The sequence below is a fragment of the Dermacentor silvarum genome, chromosome 7 (genome assembly GCF_013339745.2).
Source record: "Dermacentor silvarum isolate Dsil-2018 chromosome 7, BIME_Dsil_1.4, whole genome shotgun sequence".
In the NCBI taxonomy this organism is placed as follows: Eukaryota; Metazoa; Arthropoda; class Arachnida; order Ixodida; family Ixodidae; genus Dermacentor; species Dermacentor silvarum.
Genome location: NC_051160.1, coordinates 10,631,032 through 10,655,786, shown reverse-complemented (window position 1 = coordinate 10,655,786; position 24,755 = coordinate 10,631,032). Strand labels below are relative to the sequence as shown.

The 24,755-nt window shown below is 47.3% G+C and overlaps 1 protein-coding gene across 1 annotated transcript; it reads left to right on the top strand.

The window, feature by feature from the left end:
* The first annotated feature begins 177 nt into the window (after positions 1-177).
* On the top strand, positions 178-24,755 carry LOC119459415 (uncharacterized). Its single transcript, XM_037721204.2, has 8 exons — positions 178-2,093; positions 5,432-5,680; positions 11,309-11,514; positions 12,594-12,793; positions 19,742-19,836; positions 21,127-21,390; positions 22,931-23,136; positions 24,067-24,755. Exons 1-8 carry the CDS (start codon positions 2,030-2,032, stop codon positions 24,199-24,201), a joined length of 1,419 nt encoding a protein of 472 aa, XP_037577132.2. The 5' UTR covers positions 178-2,029; the 3' UTR covers positions 24,202-24,755.

Genomic DNA, 24,755 nt, shown 5'->3' with positions numbered 1-24,755 from the left:
TTTCTCGGCCCATTTGCTGGTCGTTGTCGTTGTCCTGAATGATTCTGGCCCATACCCACAGGGGAAGATTGACCATGTGGTTAAGAGAAACGAATAGGAAGAGGACAAAGTGCCTCGAGCGGCCAGTCACGCGGCAATTTTGCGTGTATATTCACGGGCATCTCCACCCCCCCCCCCCCCCCCCCCCCCCAAAAGCACTTTTATGTAGCACGTATTGAGCAACAGAACACTGTGTCGGGAGTTTTTCAAGCCAAGCTTGCTACAACTCACAGATGTCGGTGGCGTCCATGTACGCACAATATTATCATCATCAGCATTGGCTCGAGCGTCGTCGTCTTCTTCCGCAGCTGGCTCTTTGGCGTCCCTCGATTTGGGCTCGTGCTCGTGCTCGGCACGCGCTCGTGCCACTGCTCCCGCGTTCGTCGTCGTCGTCTGCTTCCACAGCTGGCTGAGTTTCCGCTAATCATTCCAGCGTAGAATTTCACTTCTCTTCTGTCGTCGTAATGGGGAGGCTGCGTTTACGGGGGTATGGGCGATTGCTTAAGATGGTATGATGCAGTCATTGTCTTCCGTAACCTGCAGATTTAATTTTGAAGAAATTTCATGGAAATCCATCCAGAATGAACGCGCTCGGGAAAGGGCTCGTCGTCGACGTGCCGATTCTAGCGTGGGGCTTCTGAAGCCCAGGCGAAACGTCAGCGAAGAGCCGCCGACCCCGAGCTGCGGGAGGGCGATGTTGAGGCCAAACTTCAGTGTCGTCTAGCCCTCCAGGAACCCGACAACAGTGGTGTACGCCTCGGCAACGCTAGCGCCAACTTCCCCGGCGCGACGGCCAGGTTTCAACGAGATTTTCTCAACCGGAACTTCGGAGCCAGCTGCAGTGCGTGTGACCGGTTGTGGTTCGAGCACAATGTGGTACTCGTCAGTGCAATTCGTTCGGAGGAACACCGAAGAAACACAGGACAAGCTTCGCTTACCCCCATTTCTACGACAGGGGAGGGGCTACTGATTTTTTTCATTTTGCTCTACAATTTCCCCATTGACACTTTTCATGTAATTATTATAATTGAGAAGCTTATTAATTAAGACTAATTATGTAATTAGGCAGAATGCAAAAAATATTAGAGTATCTCCAAGCGATGGCAAGCAGCATAACGTTGGCTCTGTCCAGCTACGTGGCATTTGCATATTTTTAAATCTCGGTGCATGATAGTTGGGACACACTGCATACGTTATGCTCATCTGTTGGTGAAATCGACAAACCGCCCTGTGGCACGAATCCCGCTTTATACGAACACGGGCACCAAAACCTCTGCGACGCCAGCGGTACCGGCCCTGCCAAACCTCCTTGTACCGCACTGACGCGTACCGTTTGTCGTGGGCCTTGACTGTGAGATACTCTGCACGAGCTCGTGGCGTCCCGGCACGTGACCGGGAGAGAAGGAGTAAAACGAAAATGAAACGGCCTTGCTCGGGAAAATAGGTCGCTCGTGAAGAAGTGACACAACAGGAACGACAACGATGCGTGGCCTGACAGCGGAAACACATCCTCCTGGTCGAGGCGAACCTGTAAAAAAAGAAAGCAAAAACGTCGGATCGCGTAAGGCAAAAATATTCGCATAACAACGACGCAAACAAAGTGACAATGACGCCTTCGCAAAGAGACCAAGGATGGAACGAAGAGACGAGCGTACTGTTTAGATATTTTTTTATCAATATAGAAAAAAATAATAAAGGCAGAGAAGAATATAGACAAAGGGGGTGAAACTTGGCGTGGGAGAGAAGCGGCGGAATTCCAGCCGCTTGCGGAGAGCGCAGTGTTGCGCACAAGCAACGGTGAGCGCGCGATCGATCACGGTGCAAGCCGCTACTACTTGTGTTGTACTGAATATACTGTCTACGTACAGGCCTGCATGCATGTGCACAATTTCCAAACGAGATGGGCGCAAATGCGTGCGTGGGATGACGTAGTCTCGGGAAGCCTCGCTGGCGTGTGAAACTGTCTCGGGAGAGCCTGCTCGTCTCAGTGATGGTTCGTGGACTTGTCGCAGAGGTAGTCATCGCTGTGGTTGTTCTCGGGAGTGCGGCTCCAGGTGAGTGGAAAGGGAGGAGTTGATCGTGTTCTAGTACTGGTTAAATATGTATACTAGAACTGAATAGCAACCACAATGCAACCCCCACAACCCTCTTCAATTTGTAGTTATGTGCGCTTACATATTTGTATACAGGGTGTTTCAGCGAACACTATCAAAATTTTTAAAGGTTGCCTGTGGTAGATCGCACAATTCTAGTTCTTGAGCTGGTCTACTCAAAGAAGCAGACATTACTTGCTAAAAAATTGAAATGCATTATCAACTAATTAACAAAAATTCACTAATTAAGTTTCTAACTAACTGCCTTATTGCCCATATTGTGATTTGCAAATTCTAGCCGTGGAGTTCACAAGGCGGATCCACTTGGAACGAAGTCTGCGGATGACACAAGTTTCGAGACATTAATTCCGAACTTTGCGGAGAAATGCATTGGCATTCCAGTTACTTTTGCGCTTCTATGCGTAAAAGCAACGTTTCGTTAATATAGTAAGTGGAACGCCAATTCGCTGAAACATCCGGTATATACTGTGTGTGTCAAAGCCTATTTTTATTCTTATTCTGTGATGAAGCTCGCATTTGACTGTCGTATCTCTGTGTGTGTATTATTTCACAAGTGCATCTTCCTCATCTGTTCACCTGCTCATCTCAGACGGGACTGCGGCCTCGTCTGTGTGTGTTTGGAACGATGCATACGCGTATATGTACATGGACTCAATTTGTGGTGTCCCAACTTGTCCTCGCCTTTTTATTTCTACATGCTTGTGTTGTTTATAAATGTACGCTCTAGATTCTTCGATCCTTTGACGTGGTTTATTCTCTGCTATCTGAGAGCAAACGGGGATAGCCGCTATTCCAGTTGACATTGAGAAAAAAAAATGGAGTTAGGCCGGCCATGTAATGCGTAGGATGGATAACCGGTGGACCATATTAGAGTTACAAAGTGGGTACCAAGGGAAGGGAAGCGCTGTCGAGGACACAGATAATTAGGTGGGCGAATGCAATTACGAAATTTGCAGGCGCAAGTTGGAATCAGCTAGCGCAAGACAGGGGTGACTAGAGATCGCTGGGAGAGGCCTTAATCCTGCAGTGGTCATTAAGAAGTCGCAGTTTGCTATCGATTGCGATAGCAAATCAGTGAACGGCTATAGTAGGCTATAGTAGTAGGAAGGATAGTAGTTTTATCGGCCGTATAAATTTGTAAACATATAGGCACACTAACTCAATGAACAAGCATGGTGTAACGCACGCACAGGCAAACATGAACACATCTACCTCGATGACCGGGGGAACTCGCGGGAGCGAGTGAACTGACCTTCGGGCACGCCCGGGCCGCAAGGCGCCGGGTGGCGTATTTCTATTTGCGCCTAAGCCCAGTGCTCGACCGCTGGTGCCACCATGCGCCGCTCGCGCGTACCATGTTTCTAGCCGCCGCCGTTGGAACGGAGAACACGCTGGGCTGGTGGCGACTATGGGCACGACTGTGGCTGCTGCTAAGGGATCGATGCCATTCCTAAATAAACGCATCACTGTTTTGATGATCCAAATATAATCTTTGCAAATGCGGCCGCCGCGGCCGGGATTCGATCCCGCGATCTCGTGCTCAGCAGCGCAACATTCCTCTCTCGAGGAGCATCATATATGTATGTATGTATGTATGTATGTATGTATGTATGTATGTATGTATGTATGTATGTATGTATGTATGTATGTATGTATGTATGTATGTATGTATGTATGTATGTATGTATGTATGTATGTATGTATGTATGTATGTATGTATGTATGTATGTATGTATGTATGTATGTATGTATGTATGTATGTATGTATGTATGTATGTATGTATGTATGTATGTATGTATGTATGTATGTATGTATGTATGTATGTATGTATGTATGTATGTATGTATGTATGTATGTATGTATGTATGTATGTATGTATGTATGTATGTATGTATGTATGTATGTATGTATGTATGTATGTATGTATGTATGCATGCATGCATGCATGTATGTATGTATGTATGTATGTATGTATGTATGTATGTATGTATGTATGTATGTATGTATGTATGTATGTATGCTTTATTTCCACAAAAAGTAAATACAGCCTTGTGGGGGTAAAGTGGGGAAAAAAGCTGCTCGTAGCAGCTTGACCAGCCCCCAAAACCCGTCATCACCTTTGTCCTCGCGACGCAGATAGCTAACAGCTGCAGACGACGAGGCTATGTAGACAGTCACAACCTAAGAGTTAAAATTTAATTTGTAGGCTATCGAACTCAAAGAAAAAAACAATTTGTATATATGCGCCAGCCAATTAGATTCGCCCATTTACCTGACGTCAAGCAGTTTCGCGTCTTTGGAACAACTGTTTTCTCCGAACAGATCGGTCTTCGTGTCACTGATTTCAGGATGAAACCTGAACATTTGGGGGGGGGGGGGGATCCTGACATCATTGCTCAGCCAAAGGTAACATTTAGCTTGAAACAACTAGCTTTTATTATTAAGCTAGTATTTACATTAGCAGAGCAATGTCATTAAGCTGTGAGAGGACTCCAGCAGGCCCGGCTGTCTTTCAGAGGTGAAGGTCAGGTGCACTGCGTTTTTGTGAGTGGAGCTGGTTTGTAATTCTCAGGTTGTCACCGGCGATAGTTTTATCCGCTATTGCTCTTACCTCCATACGAGTGACTGGCATGTTTTATTGCGATAATAATTATATGGACACCAGACCGTCGCCGTTGCTGTCGTCGTCACCGTGAGGTTCTATATACAGTCCAAGGATGATAAAATCGTTGCCGCACGCCGTATGCTGCATGTGCGAGTGAAAGAGTGCGAGGGTGAGCCGGAGGTCGCGGCTCAATCTCGCGCACGCAACGGAGGGGAGCGTGAAGGAAGCGCACCGTCTTCCTGTCGCGCACAACGCTCCGGGGGGGGGGGGGGGGGGGGGGCGTTCTACGCCGCGCACGCCTGCCCGGCCGTTATATGTGGAAAGCCATCTGCGGCAGGGACAGAGTCCGCTTTGCGCTGTGTTTTCGCGGCTTAGTTCGCGTCGAGCGAGCGGCGGCACGAAGGTCAATTCTCTGGCTGCTGCTGCGCTTACTCACACCAGCGTTCTGACAGCGAATCGAGTGAGATGTGTTCATGTTTGCTTGTGCGCGCGTGACACCATGCTTGTTCATTTAGTTAGTATGCCTATGTTTACAAGTTTATACGGCCGATAAAACTACTATCCTTACTTCGTATAGCTGCTCACTAATTTGCTATCGCCATCGATGCTTAGCCTTTCGAGCGAAACGGCGTTTTTTTTTTGTAACAGTGGTATATACGCGTATATCCACAGGACGCGCCGGCTCATGGTGGCATCCGTGGGTGCCGATACATCGAATCCGCGTGATGTTGGCTTGCTCGGGCATCCGGTTCGTGTCCCGGTTCGAGTGGGGTGCCCGGCAGCCCAAGAACCAGAAGCGGCTCGAGGTCCAGCCGGTGTCCCGGTTCTTCGTGCACCACACCGAGGGTCCGGAATGCTTCAACTACTGGAGCTGCTCGGAGCGGATGCGCCACTGGCAGAACTTTCACATGGACACGAGAGGTACGTACGGCGGAGGTACCTGGGTTAAGAGAAGGCTTCAGCTCGGAACCGATCTCGATTTATATATATTTACATAGAGTCGTGCTTCGCTGAATGAATTTAATCCGTCCCGTGGGCAGACTTGTTCGGCGATACCTTCGTTCTGAGTGGCGTGTTCTCCCATTGTTTCTTATGGATAGCTTATTCATTCGTTCGCGGATATCGATTATTCAGGCGGACACGAAAAAAAAATTACATGTAAGAAAAAAAATCGTCGATGGATTTACAATGGAAGGAGGATGCTCGAGATTCAGAAAGAGCCAGGGGGACTACTTACACTGGAACTTACACCCGTCTGTACCTTTGAAACACTCCTCAGTTCAGTTTAAGTCGGTCTCCTCAAGCTAGAAGAGGTGGAGGAGGTTTCCGAGTTCTTCACTACTCTCTCCTATCCTTGTCCTGGCCCTTTTTGTTTAAATCCAGGACATAAGAACTGCTTCAATTTCACCAGCGTCTGCCATTTCTCCAGCATATTTTTCATCGCGAGACGTGAGCGAGACTAGGCGAGTGAAAATGGTGACCCGGGAACGTGGAGGCTCGGGAGACACAAAAACACGTCTGTTTTTTTTTTTTTTTTCCCAGAGGAAACAGGTTCTCTCTGTCAGTTAAATTCGCTCTGCGAAATGGTCGCTCACTGTAATGTTTGCCATTCGCTGAAATGATGGTTTGGCGCTGAAATGTTCAGCGTTCGCTAAACCTCTGTACAGGTGAGATTCCGAAACCTAAGGCGTTGCGTTGCGCTGCAGAGCACGAGATCGCGGGATCGAATCCCGGCCGCGGCGGCGGCATTTCGATGGAAGCGAAATGCAAAAACGCCCGTGTGCTTGCGTTGTAGTGCACGTTAAAGAACCCCAGGTGGTCGAAATTAATCCGGAACCCTTCACTACGGCGTGCCTCATAATCAGAACTGGTTTTGGCACGTAAAACCCCATAAAGAAGAAGAGATTCCGAAATGCGTTCAATAAATAACTATACCGAACGGATCTGAACAGTGGGTATATTTGAGATAACGTTCTGAACTAAACCCACTGCAGGCAGCAAAGTTTTGATTTGCGGCTTATAGACTTTACAGGCAGTGCCGAAAATCGGCAAGCTTAAAATGAAACATCTTTAAGTAAGAAGTATAGAAACCCTTATCTTTGCACCGCTAGACAGACATAGCTCTTCTCTAAACTACCTTTGTTAGAGTATTCGAAGCTGACAACAAATTTGATAGTCATCATCATCATCAGCCTATTTTTATTTCCACTGCAGGACGAAGGCCTCTCTCTGCGATCTCCCATTACCCCTGTCTTGCACTAGTTGATTCCAACTTGCGCCTGCAAAATTACTAATTTCACCCCCCCCCCCCCTCACCTTAGTTTTCTGCTGTCCTCGACAGCGCCTCCCTTCGTTGGCACCCATTCTGTAACTCTATTCGTCCACCGGTTATTATACACTGCCCATTACATGGTCTGACCAGCTCCATTTTTTTCTCTTAATGTAAACTAGAATATCGGCTATCCCCGTTTGCTCTCTGATCCACACCGCTCTCGTCCTGTGTAGTAAGGTTACGCTTAACATTCTTCGTTCCATCGCTCTTTGCGCAGTCCTTAACTTGTTCTAGAGTTTCTTTGTCAACGTCCAAGTCTCAGCCCCATATGTTAGCCCTGGTGGAATGCAATGATTCTAAACTTTTCAATGAGACTGGTAAGCTCCCAATGAGGATTTGGTAATGCCTAACGCATGCACTCCAATGCATTTTTATTCTTCTGTAAACTTCCCTGTCATGATCAGGGTCCCCTGTAAGCAACTGAGCTAGATAAAAGCAATCCTACACAGATTCTAGAGGCTGACCGGCTATCATGAATGCTTGTTTCCTTGCCAGGCTACTGAACATTACCTTTGTATTCTGCATATGCATTATTCTTCAACCCTAATTTTACACTTTCTCAGTTGAGGTCCTCAATAATTTGTTGCAATTCGTCCCCAGTGTTGCTGAACAGAACAATGTCACCTGCAAACCGAAGGTTCTGAGATATTCGCCGTTGACCCTCACTCCTAAGCCTTTCCAGTCTATACTTCAATGCAATACTTCTTCTAAGCATGCAGTGACTAGAATGGAGAGATAGTATACTTCCGCTAATTCGACTCCAGTTAATTCAATTTTAACAGCGAAGCTGTTAAAGCTGGAGGAGAAACGTCCGAAGTCCGCAGAAAACTCCGCGCCGTTGCTTAGCAACAACCAAGGCACAGCTGCGCACCACCTGGCCCAACCTCGCCTAGCCGCGCATGCTCCGAAGCAGTAGCAACGCAGTAACTGCCGCCAAGCCACGCCCACCGACGGGAACACTCCGCGCAGCCGCCGCGCCGAGCTACCGCAGCAGCTGGTAAACCGTTTCCCGCCACGCCGAAGCTACGAAAATAGCTAGTACGTGTCGCCTAGCAACCATCTACGTCATCTGACGTAAACACCCAGTGTGCATGCGCTTGACCTCGGAGTTTGCCATAAAAGGGGCTGCGCCTAGTCGTGTGAACGTTCGCTATAGATATCGAGTGGCTAGCCTCCAGCGCGTTCGGTGTCAGCAAGCAACAGCGTTTTTGGCACTGTTCCAACCTTGGTTAGCCTGCCTGCGTTTGTGGCATGCCAGGAACGCTGTCGCTCGTAGGCGCCAACGCGTCCAGCGCTAGTCACGCGAAATGTCGCGAAAGGAAAGGTACCTCCGAAAATGATCGATCGAGAATACCTTCGCTACATTCGTAGATAAGTTTAAAAAAACAGGCAAGTTTGCATGCTCGGTCGTGAAAAGCTTAGGCACAGCGAAACTGTCGATCCTCAAGTCCAGTAATGCGAAGTGATAGCTAAGTACTAGGCCAAGCAAAACCTACTTACAAACCTAGCAGCAACCCTATAGTTACAGATCCTAGCAGCAACCAAGTTAATACCTAGCAGTAGCAGCCAGTAAGACTTGAGGATCGAGAGTTTCACTGTGCCTAAGCTTGGCACGACCGAGTGCAAGCTTGCACGTTTTTTTTTTCCGATTAATTCGATCGCGACTGAAGGTCCCGGCAGGCGCCCCTAAGCTTGCATTTCTATCGGTCCAAACTTTGGTTATATTGATCCTAAAATCCAGCCAGACCATTCGAACTTGAGCAGTGAGCACGCACGCGCCTGGCCTCTATAGTGACTCCGATAGCGAGCCCTTTAGTGGCAGCGCCTGTCCCGGTGGAACTTGGGGGACAGCGAATGCGGTGAACACACGTCAAAGCTCGTCGAAAACGGCTATTTTCGGCCCACCATAGGAAGATTTACAAGCAATAACCGTAGCTCACAATGTCTGTTAACGGTATTTACCTGATTTTACCGCAAGTATTTCTCTCTTTTTTTTTAATGAAATTGGGCCATAAGTTGCCTTTGCGGTGCAATCGCTCACAAAACCAAAACCAACTTCCAACGGTTGTGCGCTTTACCGCATAACAAGATTGTCTTACGGCGGAGCTAACTTAAAAAAAGCATGTGGCGAAGCTGTCTTTAGGAAACTAACTACCACTGTTCTGCACTGTTTCTTGCCAAAACATCGGACGCGGTTTAGGCTTCTACTTTGTTTAGCAGGATGTCATTTATACGTTAGTTTTCTACTTTGGACACATAGAAAGTGGGCCCGCGTTTGATTCGGGGGCATGTTGGAATAGGGCAAATACTGGCAGATGAATCAGCGGTCTGTCTTGGCGTTTTTTCTGAATCGTGTTTAATTTGACCCGCCGGATAAATGAATTAATTTTGTCACTCTTACGTGAGTTACAATACGTGCTTCTGTTTTTGTGAAACTTATAAACTTCGGGCAATTTCTAAAAAATTAAATCTCAAGCCTTAAATCGAAATTTCGCTTCCTAGATTCACTAGAATTCACCTTTATCTATTTCAACATGTTGCAGAAGTTCTGCAGGAGTCATCACCACAAATTAATGGTATATATCCGAACCGTGTATACTGAATCAACTTTGTCCGCTTTAGATGTCTCAATGAATGTAACTTATCGAATAGTAATATCGTGTTTGTTTATAGCCGTTATTTATTTTCTTTCTATTTGCATTTGCATTTTGCATTTCTATGATTGCCCAACGAGAAAACTGTCCGTCCGTCCTTCCTTCGCGTAAGACGATTGCTTTCAAGATAGAGCCAGCAGCAATGTTTTCGCCAGCTGTGGAACAAGATGACGACGAACGCATGAGCAGTGGCATGAGCGCGTGTCTGTGACCACATGACGTGTGTAATCAGGCACGCACTATAGGCACGCATTATAGGTACACTGCCTTTAGTAAGCCAGAACTGTGGAGCAGCAACGGCTTCGAATCGGAACGTCATCAGCGCATCTGACGCTGCCACCTGCAGTAGTTTGCTTGGCTCATCAGTTCACGTTGCGCCGCCTTCCGCGGCAGTTCGTGTCGCCGCAGCGCTGTCGCATTTACCGTAATGGCGTCAAGACGACCGCAGCCGCTGAGCAGTGCTAGGATTACCAGCAGTGTTCAGTGGGAGCATTTAACACCACGTCGTTACTACGAAATGCTTACGCAACATTCAGACAACTCCCTGAGGAGATTCTACGTATTTTTCTTCATTACTCGCATGGTCTTTCCTAGAGCGTCCGTACGGGAAACGGATCCAGTGATTACGCAAGCTTCACCTCTATGCCTAATGATGCAACCTCCCCACTTGCATTGACGATCTTGTAGCTCTTTCACAGTCACATCTATGAAATCTCTAAGAATGAAATGGATCTGCAAAAGAAGAGCCTGCATCCCGGTCTGGACGTAGGTCTTTTAGCCAAATGACTCCTTAACTCAAATCTTAAGCACCATGCGTAACTTTTACGCGCATTATTCGAGAGATCATGTTCGGCACACTCTGCCTAGCGTAAGCGATCGGAAATGCGTGCGCCCCAAGGTGCTAACGCCCCAGTAGTGTATTATTGGTTGTTTGAGGGAAATCCTGCACTAGCTCTACGTCACGTGTGCGTCACGAGGTCTGATTCCTATTGTTTCCCTTTCTGCCCTTCCGTGCTCGGCAAATTTCCGAGGGGTTATTCCAGACAATGTATAATTCCGCCGTATATATATATATATATATATATATATATATATATATATATATATTGTCAGAACCGCCATGTTGTCGGTATCAGCCAATCAGATAAACTATAGCCGCCATGCGAGCCAGTCAGAGAAGGCAAGATGGCGCATTTGGCAATATGGAGGAATATGACAGCGTACAAAATAGCACTCCGTGTGACAATTTTGCGTGCTAAGCGTCTCACGGGCATCCCCGAGCTGTTCGCATTGCTGCAGGCATGACTCGTGACGTAGTAGGTGACTTGGTCCCTGAGAATTATGACTTCCTCTCTATGTTCGACAAGACTGACTGCTCCAGAACAAAGGCGTGCGGCGAGCTTTCGCTCGAATGATCGGGAGTTTTTTGTAGCCTGCATAGGTGTTCCCAATACTTTGCCGCCACAAATATCATCGCGTAATTAATGCCCCACGCTCGCTTAGTTGCTCGCTTGAAATGCCTAAATATGTTGATATACGGACCTCAATGACGCACGCTCGCAGGTTGGGACGACCTCGGCTACAGCTTCCTCATCGGGGGTGACGGGCGGGTGTACGTGTCCCGGGGCTGGGACCGCAGCGGCGCCCACACCAAGGGCCACAACGACGATGCACTGGCAGCGGCGTTCATCGGCGACTTCTCGCGCCACCTGCCGACTCCCTGGGCAGTCAGGGGACTCATGCGACTGCTGCAGTGTGGCGTTGCCTTGGTACCGTATGCAGGCGGTTTAATTAAAGCAAATGCGCTGTGAAGCTTTCCGAGTTCTTTTTTTTTTTTTAGCAAACAGTTTTGTTTTACTCTTTCGGCCGTTGGCGTGATTGGTCAATGGTCGGACTCGGCAAGGAAAACGTTTGCTCTCTCTCTCACTCACTCTCCCACTTGCTCCTTTATTCGGGCTACTCGCCTACATATCGGCTATAATCGGCGACTGTTTCTGCCAATTTTTTTTTTCGTTTTTTTTCTTTCGCCCGTTGTCGTAGCGGTCGGTGGTCGGACCTTCCCGCCGATGTAGAGGGGCCATGCTCTCGCGCAAGCAAGTTTCGGGGACGCGTTCGCCGTCGAACGCCAGCTATTAAAGCTTTTAGAGCGTAGGCGCCCGTCCTTGCGTTGAGCGTCGGCCTTGGCCTCGGCGTAACCTACAGAACGAACGAGCGGAGGGCAGCGGAGGATGAAAGACGGCAATAACAAAGAAAGCGCGAGAAGGAAGGTGGAGGAGGAGGGAACAGCGGGAGCATGAGGAGGAAAGTGGAGGAGGAGAGTACGGTGAAAGGGTGAGGGGGAAAGCGGAGTGCCGCACGAGGCGTGCGGCTTGCCTGGTTGACCTCCCTTCCTTACTTCTCCTTGCTTTCGCCCTCTTCAGTACACTGGCGTCAAAATAGTCGGAGTACAGTGCTGAGTTGAATACTGGGGTTTCACGTGCCAAAACCAAGATTTGATTACGAGGCACGCCGTAGTGGGTGAGTCTGGATTAATTTTGACCACATTTAAGGGGGTATTTAACGTGCCCCCAATGCACGGGACGTGGACGTTCATGCATTTCGCCCCCATCGAAATAGGGACGCCGGGACCGGGATTCGATCCCGCGACCTCGTGCTTAACAACGGAACGCCATAGCCGCTAAGCCATCTCGGCGGGTTCAAGTGCAATGCTGCACACGTATTACGGCACGTCGCGAAGAGTACGGAATGTCTAATAATCTCGCTGTTAGGTCTCGATATTAAACACATACATTTTTACTTGAAGCAGTTGAAACTAGTTAAGACACTGTAATCGCCTTTTTTTTTTCAGGGGAAGATCCGTCCTGACTACACACTGCACGGCCATAGAGACGCCAACTGCAGGACGTGTCCCGGGGAAGCCCTGTACGCCTACATTTCTCGGTGGAGGCGCTTCGGCGGGAAGCTTAAGAAGTACATCTGCGAAACGCCAGTTACGCAGTCGTCCTCCACCGAACGTGTGTCGACGCAGACGCGTATAGCTAGTACACCGTTACTATAGCACCAATGCACCATGCCACGACTCCTTTACATACACATGTTTCCCTGAATGGCACTTTGCAAGTGCAAGTATGACGACACTGATCCTCCCCCGTTTTCAGTCTTTGTCTTTTATATTGCGTCATTAGACACATGACACACAAAAGGCTTCAAACAAGTTTACATGAACGAGTGAACTCCCTGAGTATAGCTTGGTGTGGCGGATCCGGTAATAATATCTGCGGGAGCACCAGCAAGTCTATCTGCAATGAGTCGCATGTGTGTCGCCGTTGTTTTCATCAAACAACACACAAGTCGATGAGACCCACCACGAGAAGCTTTGTAAAATTTTTCGAAGGTTTGCTACAAGTTACAGAACATTTACATCAGCACTTGTGCGAACGAGCGAATCCAGATAAGCTGTATATGACACTAACTAGATCCTAAGGCGTTAAACGGTAGACAAATGCTAACACAAATGTATCGCGTTTAACGCTAAATCGCCGCTGAATTTTAGGAGCGAAGCTCCTTATAGCGGCACCCGTTCCGTCCCCGTCGTCGTAGTAGTAGTGTGTAACCAGTCTGAGAAAAATGAGAAAAAAAATTCCGAAGTTGTGTCCGTAGCGCGGAATCGAACCAGGGACCCCTCGCTTCCGAGCGCGCGGCGTTAGCCCACTACGCCACGAAGCGCACATAGACACACGCACCACGATGGCAATAAATACCCAACATTAACGAAAGGCCGCGTTTCTAGCGCGTTTCTAACGCGTTTGTGCTAGCGCGTTACGGCCCGTGTAAGAAGCTGGTGTAAGACGCTGTGGCCTCTCCGCCTTACCTTCAACGCGTTTCGAACGCGCTGCCCAAGGCGGTGCATGGCAAGTCAAGTTCAAGTCGAGGAGCGTTTATGAATACGGGGGGTATACTCTCTCGGCAGTCATGTGATGGCGTCGGCAAACGCGGTGCACGTTCCGGCATGTGTAAATGGCTGCGTAAGACGCTGTGGCCGCTCCCCCTTACTAGAGAGTACTGCACGTTTCTAACGCGTTTGTGCTAGCGCCCCCTTAAGCGGGAGATCCGATGATTCCCTCCGGAGCTTCGCCCACTAGAAACGCGCTAGAAACGCGGCCTTTCGTTAATGTTGGGTATTTATAGCCATCGTGGTGTGTTTGTCCATGTCCGCTTCGTGGCGTAGTGGGCTAACGCCGCGCGCTCGGAAGCGAGGGGTCCCTGGTTCGATTCCGCGCTACGGACACAACTTCGGAATTTTTTTCTCATTTTTCTCAGACTGGTTACACACTACTACTACTACTACGACGGGGACGGAACGGGTGCCGCTATAAGGAGCTTCGCCCCTAAAACAATTCTCAGTCACTTACGTCCGATCTAACTTAGAATATGCATCTTCCATATGGAATGCCGGTAACATCACCCTAATCAATCGTTCCGAAAGAATTCAGGATCGGTCAGCACGTTAACCAAAGTAATTTGGATCGCTTTGCCAGTGTTACTGGCATGAAACTTGCCGTATAGACCTTCCCAATCTTGCCGCTCGATGGAAAATATCCCCAAATGGGTTTATTCGTAAAATATATCTTCGTAATGATTATCTTAGGTCACTCTGGATTAGACCTGCGTCTTCCATCTCGCATCGAATCGATCATTGCCACACGGTCAGCATACCACATCACAACACGGTCAGTTACCCCCCCCCCCCCCCCCCCCGCATTTCGGCCCAAAACAAGTCGCTACTGGCACCACGTGCCTACCGAATTAGTAAACATCACTAATGTGGAGCACTTTCTCGAAGCAGTAATTGCCAGCATTACATGATGTAAACCTTTTCTCTCAAGAAAGTTTGTGTTAATAACTTATTCTACTACGTGCATTTTTGCTTGATTCTGTAACAATGTTTGCTGGACGTGTGTGCTCTTTTTATTCATTTTGTATTACTGTATTTGTATTTGCCTTGTTAGCATTGTAGCTGCTTTGTGTTATTTTCCAATTTCTTAGAATGTCGCTAAATAAGTCATTTTGTACTTATATGCAGTTTGTACTACTGTATTTTGTACTTGTATCACCACTTTGTAGCCACTTCCCTCTACAATGCTTCATAAAGATATGAGAGTACCACAAATAAATAAATAAATAAATAAATAAATAAATAAATAAATAAATAAATAAATAAATAAATAAATAAATAAATAAATAAATAGTGCCACAAATAACCACCTCCAAAAGCATGTTAAATGCATTCTTGGATGGCAACCAAGGTCGGCCCTTCATAAATTTTTTTGAAATATTCTTTCTGGGCAGTGGATTATCCACTACTGAGCGCCTATCAATAGGCGATTTCTTCCTGCATTACTATTAGCTCGAAAAATTACTTTTGACGGCATTGAACTGAAAATTTCTCAAGTTTTCTTAGAGGTTACCACGTGTATTCCAGTCAGCTGACACCGTCCTTTTTAAGCAGCGGAGCTGTTTAAGCTTGGCAAAATTCCGGTGTGCAACGCTAAAACTGGTTGAGCGAGGAGGAGCCACGTCTCTGGCTCGCGAGAGAGGAGCCTGGACATTGACGTCACAGCTGCGCCGAGCACGTGTTCAGCAGTCATGTGACCGCGCTAATGTAAGCGTGCGCGTTGCGACGCCCGGGCATTTCTCCTCTCTACCGAGATATTGCTCAACCTAAGCGCACCTTGACGCCGGAAGGAGACGCTGCCCGACGAGAGAAGCGCCTTCAAGCCACGCGGGAAATGAATAGCCGTCTTCGTGCCGTTCCAGCCTACCTCGCCAACAAAGCCGCCGATATGCGACGTCGCCGAGTCGATCCGGAATACCGAGAACGGGAGAATCAAGCCAAGCGTCAACGCCGCGAAAGCGACCCCGGCCTGCTAGGCTTAGGCTAAGGAAAGTCGCCAAGCTCCGCTGTTTCTTCAGACTTGGCACCGCTAGTGTCAAGCTGGCCGCATGTTTTGCTTCTTGAGCATGACTATGACTTGAAACTCGTTTTATTTCGCCCTTTCCGCGCAACAAAGTACATATATAACCAACATTTTTCTTTCGTGTTAATCACTATTTCTTTCGAGCTATAGTCACCGTTCACAGCCTCTATATGTCCGAAATGAAGTAGCAGAGAGCATGTCCTTCCAACCTCTCCACCTGATGCCCAAGATATATTTACAAATTTATCTATCGAGATTATTCTGAACAGTAGAGTTTTAGAACATGCAGAAGCAAAATGGGAACCAGTCACCTGCTATTTTTCACTTCCTTGCGTAGTTGGTATTTACATATATACCCAATCGTAGAGGTCGCATTTTGTAACGACTCATTTTTTATTTATCGTATCCTGCGTGCCACGTTGCCAATACCGGGCGTTGACTACGGTGTCCCAGTCAACGACGAAGGACAAAATAGTGGGAATTTAAATGAATAAAAAAAAATGTGATCAAAGGTGTATGAAACTGACGTTAGGAACTGCTACCGGTTTATAAATGCCTAGATATTGCCATAGAGGCTTATATATATATATATATATATATATATATATATATATATATTGCCACAAAAACGCCAAATCCCTAAGCTGCTGTCGAAACCTAGTTCTATAGGGATAAATCCCTAGAGCTGGCATTCCTGCAAGACATGAAAGCCTCTGTTTAAAGTGTGCGAGAGCCAATGTTGCTGCACTCCGCGAGTTTGCGGATGCACGTATGTAGCGCATAATCTGCTGGAAGTAATAAAACACTTAAATATATCCCGCACTGTTTTATTAACAGGCCTGCGCGCTTTGTAAATTCCTATGAGTCAGCCATATACATACAATATTAAGATGTGACTTATTGTTTGGTTGCGCAAAACAAAGTTGAGAAAACTTGTGCCACTTCGGCGAATAGAATGTCAAAGGAGGCCGACTTCAGTTGTTTGTTTATTTTTTGGGCGAGCGTTATCAAAGCGAAGCAATCTTTACCACCTTGCAGGCACTTTGTGCTTGGTGAGGCTAGGTAGGTAGATACCTGTCTCGCCTCTCTCCGGATCTCTGTAATAAAATTAAATGCATGACTGACAGTGGAATCGGGAACCTTTGCGTTTCTTGCACAAAACCAAATGCTCTAATCATAAAGAAAATTAGGCCACGTTCGCGATCATATATACTCCTCTCAAGCCAGTAGCCGACTACATCTCTGAGATGTTTGGTGAGTGCGTCACGTGCCAGTTTATCATAGTGTTCTTTCCTCGTGACAGTCCTTCGCTTTGAGACGCTATAGACTGCATCCTCCCCGTCTGAGAGATGGGCCCACATTACCCCAGTACTTTCCTCATATCTGCTAACGGTACGCGTATAAACTGGGCGACGTTATACATCCTTCATGATCGGCACAGCTAGGCTGATCACGTTTTAACATTTCTTCGCCGGAGAAACAAAGGCCATCGTTGTTTTAACATAGACCAATTGAAACAGACACAGGTACAGACGATCCTATACCTTGTCGCAGGCCACGTCACAATCCGTGTATCTCTCGCTTGCGCCCGTTCAATTCCTATGCAGAAACCAACGGTCGGCATGTCCTATATATTCGCGTCGAACGGACGGATTAGAAATCGTGCCGTGTCCGTCGTACGATCGTCGTCATCTTGGTGCCATCGTCAAGCACGCAACTACTCGATTTGCACAAACGCGTTGGTCAACCTGGAGCCATATTCTGTAACGATTCGGTTTGCGAAGAATTTACTTTGGCGGTGGCGTTACATTTGGGCTGTCCCAAATGTTCCAAAAGAGAAGGACAGAAGCCAATCGGCGCGCAGGTTCTTTTCTGGATGTGAACGTCACAAACCAAGAGAAAATATAGCAAATTAGGAACGCTTGCTCTGAACGCCGATCTCGCCCGTGATCACGGCACGCACAGGCTCTGCGCACGGCACAATTCGCCTTCGAATCACGCTGAAGCACCTCGCGCCACTGCGCTTCGTAGCAGACGACGGATTCGGTTTCCGCACGATTGACATATGCGTGACGTCATCATAATGTGCGCGCGCCCAGCGAGGCGAGGGCGTCACCCAGGCAGTGACCAGTCACTGCTCGCAAAGCGAGTTCTTCGAAAACCTAAGCGTTACAGAATACGGCTCATGGTAACGCTTCATGGAAACCTCAAACAATGCTGGATAGCCAGATACCTTCAAAATGATTCACATAACATCAATTTCCACATTGCGTTGGATTTGCGCAATTTTATGATTTTAATGCGTAAGCATTCTTTGGCGAGTATGCCGGCAATTTTGCTACCAACATAATATCCTTAACGAGAAAAGCGTGACACGTACCTTCCCATAGGGATACATAGGGCTTCATATAAAATGTATCGGGAAGCCTAGGGTGGGCCAACTGAAATTTGTGGGTGAGCCAACTTGAAATTTGGGGATGGGCCAACTGAAACTGGGGCACAAGAGCAAAAGCTAAGTAACAGCCGAGCGAAAGAATGCTTACGCATTAGTAGACAATTCTCAGAATTTCTGTATAATTTTTTTTTAGTTTGATACACGTGCATCAAAAGTGATGCATTCCATCCAACGTTGAATGCATCTTTTTTTACGCGATACTACGCAAGAGTTCCCTACTGAAGTAACTATAGGTAACTATGGCGAAGCGATCGTCAAGCTATATCCTCTGAACGCTCTGAACGATGATTAGCCCATGAAGTTTTCTGATCCATGCGCTTGGCTTAAGACGCTCCTGTCGCTCTACTTATTACGATGTATCTGCCTTCATCCGAATTTTCTAAACGCAGAAGGCAATAAGCCTCTGCGCGCATACACAAATCACTGAGAAGTGGTGAGTTCTCAATTTTGCTACCAATGATCACTTTGAAAAGTCACAAAGCCGTTTGAAGACAGAAGGGCGAAGTTTAGTCAAATCATGTACTTCAACGTTGTTCGAGTGCTTGCACTTCCCATAGACACTAGCGACAGAGATCTCGGTATGAAATTTTGTAAGGAACTTTATGGTATTGTGCACCTATTTTTAAAGTGGCGTAAGTATGCACATTACAGAAAATTGAGCCTTTGTACGTCGGTATTGAATCTGCACCGCCCACAGCGTCATCATTGACATCCCACGTTGAGCGACCCTCATTCATGAATTAAGTGGCTGCTACGTTGTGTAAGAATGATGAAAACACTCCGGCTTAGCGGTAACGGTGACGCCTAAGTATACGCGTTTCACCTGGCGTATGATTGCACGCCGTTGATACCACGATTGCTGCCACGGCCGTCCCATGGGCATGACTTTCCGCCAGCGGCAGCATGCAGTTGATCAACCGGAACGACATATATACAGAGAAGCAAGCCCTTTCCCTCGGCGACGCTCGCCCTCTCTGACGTAATTCTCCTCGCCTACACGTCACACCCTACCGCATCTGTGTCTGCCCGGAAATTCCCCGTACGTCATCCGTATCATCCGGAATAGCAACACTCGAAACAGTTAGCTCGCTCAGAAAGCACAGACTGCGCCAACCCCTAGCTGCCACGCATTCCTCATCGAGTGTCAGATTGCGGAGTGTACGGTCATTCTGGCCAGTGTTTCCGCGTATACGATGGATGTACCTTTCGTGGAGACTCTCTGCTCAGTGAACAGCTGCATCGTGGGCCACTTGAGAGGTGGAAGACACGGATACGCAATGCAGGCAGGTGCACAGTTTGGGTGCAGCCGGATGATCGGGGCCCCGACACGCAGAAGTTCCTCTAAGCGGAAGCCGAGTCGAGTTGCGTTTCGACGCGGCATGCAAGAGCCGCGATAAACGCTCGTAGCTCCGCGACAAAGGAGTTGGGAAAAAACTGTCACGTGACGTAGTGTGGGCTCAGGACCGGGAGGATTGTCATGGTGCATGCCGCGGGCATAGACAATCGCCGAGCTCGTGGGACTGGTGGAGGCTTGCTGGACCAATCTTTGTGATCGCCGAAGAGAATGCTGCGATTCCTCAAGTGCGGTTACGTGGGGACTGCCAAGAGCTTGCTCACGCTTGCGGCGTTTGGAGCTGTTCTGCAGGCTGCGACAATCGGTGAGTTATATGGGTGTATACAATATTGCGCAGCACTTACGCGGGAAACACGATACCTTTCTGATACTGGTTTTTCTGAACGTTCTTGAAACTTCTGCGGTCAGCTGGCATAGGTTTGAGCTGGCATAAGCTTCATTAGCAAATTGCGGTTTTACAGAGGCAAATCAGTTGCTTTTTACTTGAGAGAAGGTGCTTATAGCACGGCAGAAGAAGCAGAAACGCTATAGTCTATCGTGCATTGGGTACACGTGATGGAACTCAAGGTAGTCACAGTTAATCCGGAGTCCATCCACACATCTTCAGAGCACGAGGTCTTGCAACACGTCTTACGTGACAACTGTCGTTACTTGTCAACGAGACAATCCCTGAAAGCCGCATTTCACTGGAAGCATGATTCCAGCTTTGAGTTATACGGGAAATTCTCGGCCCTGTTGGGAAACGCCACACGCGTGTCGCATGCTACGATAGCGGTCCTGTTTTTTTTTTTTTTCGTTTTTTTTTCGGTGTTCATACAGACCTTATTAACGAAACTGCGAATAGACATACAGGGTGTCCCAACTATCACGCACCAAGATTTAAAAATACGCAAATGCTACGTAGCTGAACACAACCAATGTAACGTTGTTTTCCGTCGCTTGGAGATACTCAGATTATTTTTCGCATTCCGTCTGATTACATAATTAGTCTTCAATATTCAACTTCTCAAATATTTTAATTAGATGGAAAGTGGCAATGAGAAAATTGTAGAGCCACATGAAAAATTCCCGATACAGCTTTCTGTTGCTCAATACGTGCTACATAAAAGTGTTTTGCGAGCGTGAAAGAAGCCCGCGAATACACGCAAAATTGCCGCGCCACTGGCCGCTCGAGGCTACATTGCGTGTATTCGCGGGCATCTTTCGCGCTCGGGAACACACTTTTTTTTCCTTTTTTTTCTTTTTCTTTGTTTGCTGAAACAATTTTGTGTCTGTAATACCTCCCTGTGGCTAACAATGGAATCTCTGGCTTTGACATGTTAGATTATATTCCGCGGTTTTACGTGGCAGAACCACAATCTGATTATGAGGCACCCCGTAGGGACGGGACTCCAGATTAATTTCGACCAAATGGGGTTCTTTAATGTACACCCAATACACGGTAAACAGGCGTTTTCGTATTTCGATCACATCAAAATGTGGCCGGGATTCGATCCCCCGACCCGCGTGCTACAACAGCGCAACGCCAAAGCCCCTAAGCAGCCACGGTGGGTCAGTTTTGGCACGCGTGCTGACAGTATGAAATAAATAAAAGTAGACACGAGTGCGCTACGTTATAGCATTGGAAGACAAGCTGTAATTCCGCACCCTTTGAGTGCAGCTGCCCAGCGATGTCCGGGCGTGGAGATCGTGAGCCGCAGCGGCTGGGGCGCCAGGGCTCCGCGAAATCGGCAAGCCATGAAGAACCCCCGAGCCCAGTACGTGTTCATACACCACACCACGGGGTCCCAATGCAAGGACAAGGCCGCATGCAGCAGGCTCATCCGCAGCCACCAGAACTACCACATGGACAAGAACGGTGGGTGGCTATCTCTCGCATTACACCAGTGAGTGACATTATACGGAGACATGTGTTAGTGGTTGATGATGCCTGAGTGAAGCACGAACAATGCAATTACGCAGACAAAATGGTACATAAACAAGGCGAAGCTTTTGCTCTTTGTATAGACGTGTCTGTCTTGTACTCAAGGTATCGCACGGGTCACTTTGAGGGTCGCACGCGGCATCATCCATTGGAGGTCCAAATGAGTGACCTGGACAGACACGCAGAAACAAATGCACAAGTAATGTAAATTTTTGCCATTAACGAAATGAATTATTCACAAGAGTACAGTGTACATGCAAGTTTTCCAGTGGCAGCGGGTGGGGGTGAGGTGACTCTAGAGGGTGCACGTTCGTATGGGCTGACACTAGCCCGACGCACAACCATTGCACACGCTTGCATGGTTTCCGCCTCGTCTTCCAGCAAAGGAGCGAGCGGGGATGCCCGCAGAATTACAACCTGACGCAGTGTAATTAACGCGCCTAATCGTAAGCTATTGGGAGCGTTCACCGTAGCGTTTCAGGAAAGTGGAGCGCTTTAGTGCACTTAAGTGTTCTGTTGTATTCTAGCGTGCGGATTAAAATGCGGACAAAAGACGAGTAATTACGGATATGTTTTACGAAAAGTGGCACGTTGAACATCATAATTAGCATGAGAGACATGCCAAAATAACGTACACGCTGAGGGCGCAGTTAATTATTATTATTATTATTATTATTATTATTATTATTATTATTATTATTATTATTATTATTATTATTATTATTATTATTATTATTATCTTTGGTGTTCGCTTTACATGGGTGTACACGATTCAAAATTGAGGAATTGAAAGGTTTGGAGGGTACAGAGACAAAATCTTCGCTCGCTACTTTTACGCACCATTGCCGGCCACTGGTCAAAAGGTAAAGTGAAGAGTTGACCAGCAAGCCCGCGCAACATTGTTGACGCACACTTTAATTACTTATGAAGGCAACAATAAAAAGGCATACGAAACATTCTTTTTCATTCCACCCATATCTAACATTAATTAGACACAACTAGGCCTTGGTATTTTTTTTTTGTCATACCTGAAGCTTAATTACAGCTCACGCCCCGGTTTATTCCGTTGTCTAGGCCACTCCTCACGTTATCGGTGTCATTTAAAAGCTTCTTTTTATGCAAGAATGATTTTTGCCATATTTATGTAAAAAAAAAAATGCGCAACAAATTTAGTCGTAGCTGGCCTTCACTTGAATGGTCTTCTTTCGTAACGATGCACCGAATTACCTTGAACTGTTAAATATTGTTATCAGGCGCGTGGCTTCTGAATTGTAAGCTTCTTGAAAACCCCATCAGAAAGGCATCCGACGGCGTTTCTCAGTGAGCAGTGCATATCGGAGATATGATATAGGAGATATCAAATAGTTCCTTCTATCGTATATGATACATTCGGTGTCAGAGAGCCAGACAAGGGAACTTTTTCGGGCATATTCAGTGGTGATGCGGTCGGCACTGAATGTCCCATCGTTTGCAGGCTGGGCAGACATCGGCTACAATTTCCTCGTGGGCGGTGACGGACGCGTCTACGAGGGCCGTGGCTGGGGTCGAGTAGGAGCTCACACCCGAGGCTACAACGACAACGGCATCGCCATCTCGTTCGTCGGTGACTTCATGAAGTCGACGCCCAACACTGCGATGCTCAACGCGGCCAAGAACCTTATTGCCTGCGGCGTCAAAGCGGTACGCGGCGTTGGCCTGTCGGTATTCACAGAATATATCCAGTCATGGAGCAGATATGACACGCTATAAAAGAAGTTTATAGGTCACACCCCTCCGCTATAAACGAGCATCTATCTATCTATCTATCTATCTATCTATCTATCTATCTATCTATCTATCTATCTATCTATCTATCTATCTATCTATCTATCTATCTATCTATCTATCTATCTATCTATCTATCTATCTATCTATCTATCTATCTATCTATCTATCTATCTATCTATCTATCTATCTATCTATCTATCTATCTATCTATCTATCTATCTATCTATCTATCTATCTATCTGGCTGGCTGGCTGGCTGGCTGGCTGGCTGGCTGGCTGGCTGGCTGGCTGGCTATGTTTTTACAATTTAGCGCTTCGAGTTGTACTTAAGGGAGGGGAGAGGGAAGGTAGAGACAGTAGTTTTTTTTTTTTTTTTCGCCATGTGGCGAGGGCGAAGTAGAGGATGAGGAAATGGCTTAAAGACGACACGATAATGACGGTGACTTGAAGATTGCCGTCGGCGTCGGCATAACGAAAATGACGAGCAAACACATGTTCGTGCCTTTAACTGCGGACGCAGTATAGAACATTTATATAGCCACTACCTAACATATGCCGACAGCTAGTGCGTATTTTAAGGAGGCATTCCAAGACGCCTTAGGGACATCGCAGCTCTAGCTGACTATAGCCCCCAAGATGAGCACGCACTTTTGACGTTCCTACGAGGAAATACTGTGCATGCTTAAATATGTGGATATTATGCGTGTGCGTTGTGGTACGTTAACACATTAATCTAGTGCAGTGGCTAGGCGAGCCGCCGGGCCAAACATGCTCTACAGCAGCTTTCGTTAAAGAGCGGCACTATGTCAATGTAGCTTGCACGCATCTTTCCTATGATTCGCAGGGCAAGATCAACCCGAAATATTCTCTGCACGGTCACCGCGACGCAAACTGCACTGCCTGTCCAGGCAACCGACTCTACGACATCATCAAGAAGTGGGCCCGCTTTGGCGGTAGACTCAAGAAATTCGTCTGCTAGCAGCATGCCCATCCAACGAAAGAAAATAAATATAGACATGACGGCACTACGGAAGTCCCCATTGTCATTTTGGCCTCCAGAAACGCGTTGCGAATATAAAGGTATAGCATCGTCGTCATCATCATCGTCATCCTCATCATCCAGTTTTTGCATCAACGGCAGGACGATGAAGTGCATGGCATTACAGCTGCTTAGAGGGTCAGTGACCTGGACTTGCGGAGTCCGCACCATTGTTTATCTCTTAATTTCGATCCGAATGCCATCGACCATAGCTTGCCCTCTTATCTATGCAGCTGCCTGCTTATCAACATGACAAGCTGCCTTATAATTTGAACTTATCTCTGAAACGCGTAGCAAAAAAAAAAAAAAAAAGCGTGGTTTTCTGTACGAATACGTCAATTCCGGTTCGGAAGACAAAAATTAACTGCAATTCTTAAGTGGGGTGCAAGATGCCATGAAGGCGTCAGATCCCGTCTACGTCGGTTAATATGACGCAGTATAGGAGAAAACAAAAAGCACCAAGCAGGGAGACTCTGCTGCCACGGCAATCAGCT

Bases quoted from the DNA above. Each gene is read 5' to 3' on its own strand.
- LOC119459415 (XM_037721204.2), top strand. From the start codon at position 2,030: ATGGTTCGTGGACTTGTCGCAGAGGTAGTCATCGCTGTGGTTGTTCTC. The intron at 12,794-19,741 runs GTTACTATAGCA...ATCGCCGAAGAG, and splicing joins ACGCGTATAGCTAGTACACC to AATGCTGCGATTCCTCAAGT. The intron at 23,137-24,066 runs GTACGCGGCGTT...TATGATTCGCAG, and splicing joins TTGCCTGCGGCGTCAAAGCG to GGCAAGATCAACCCGAAATA.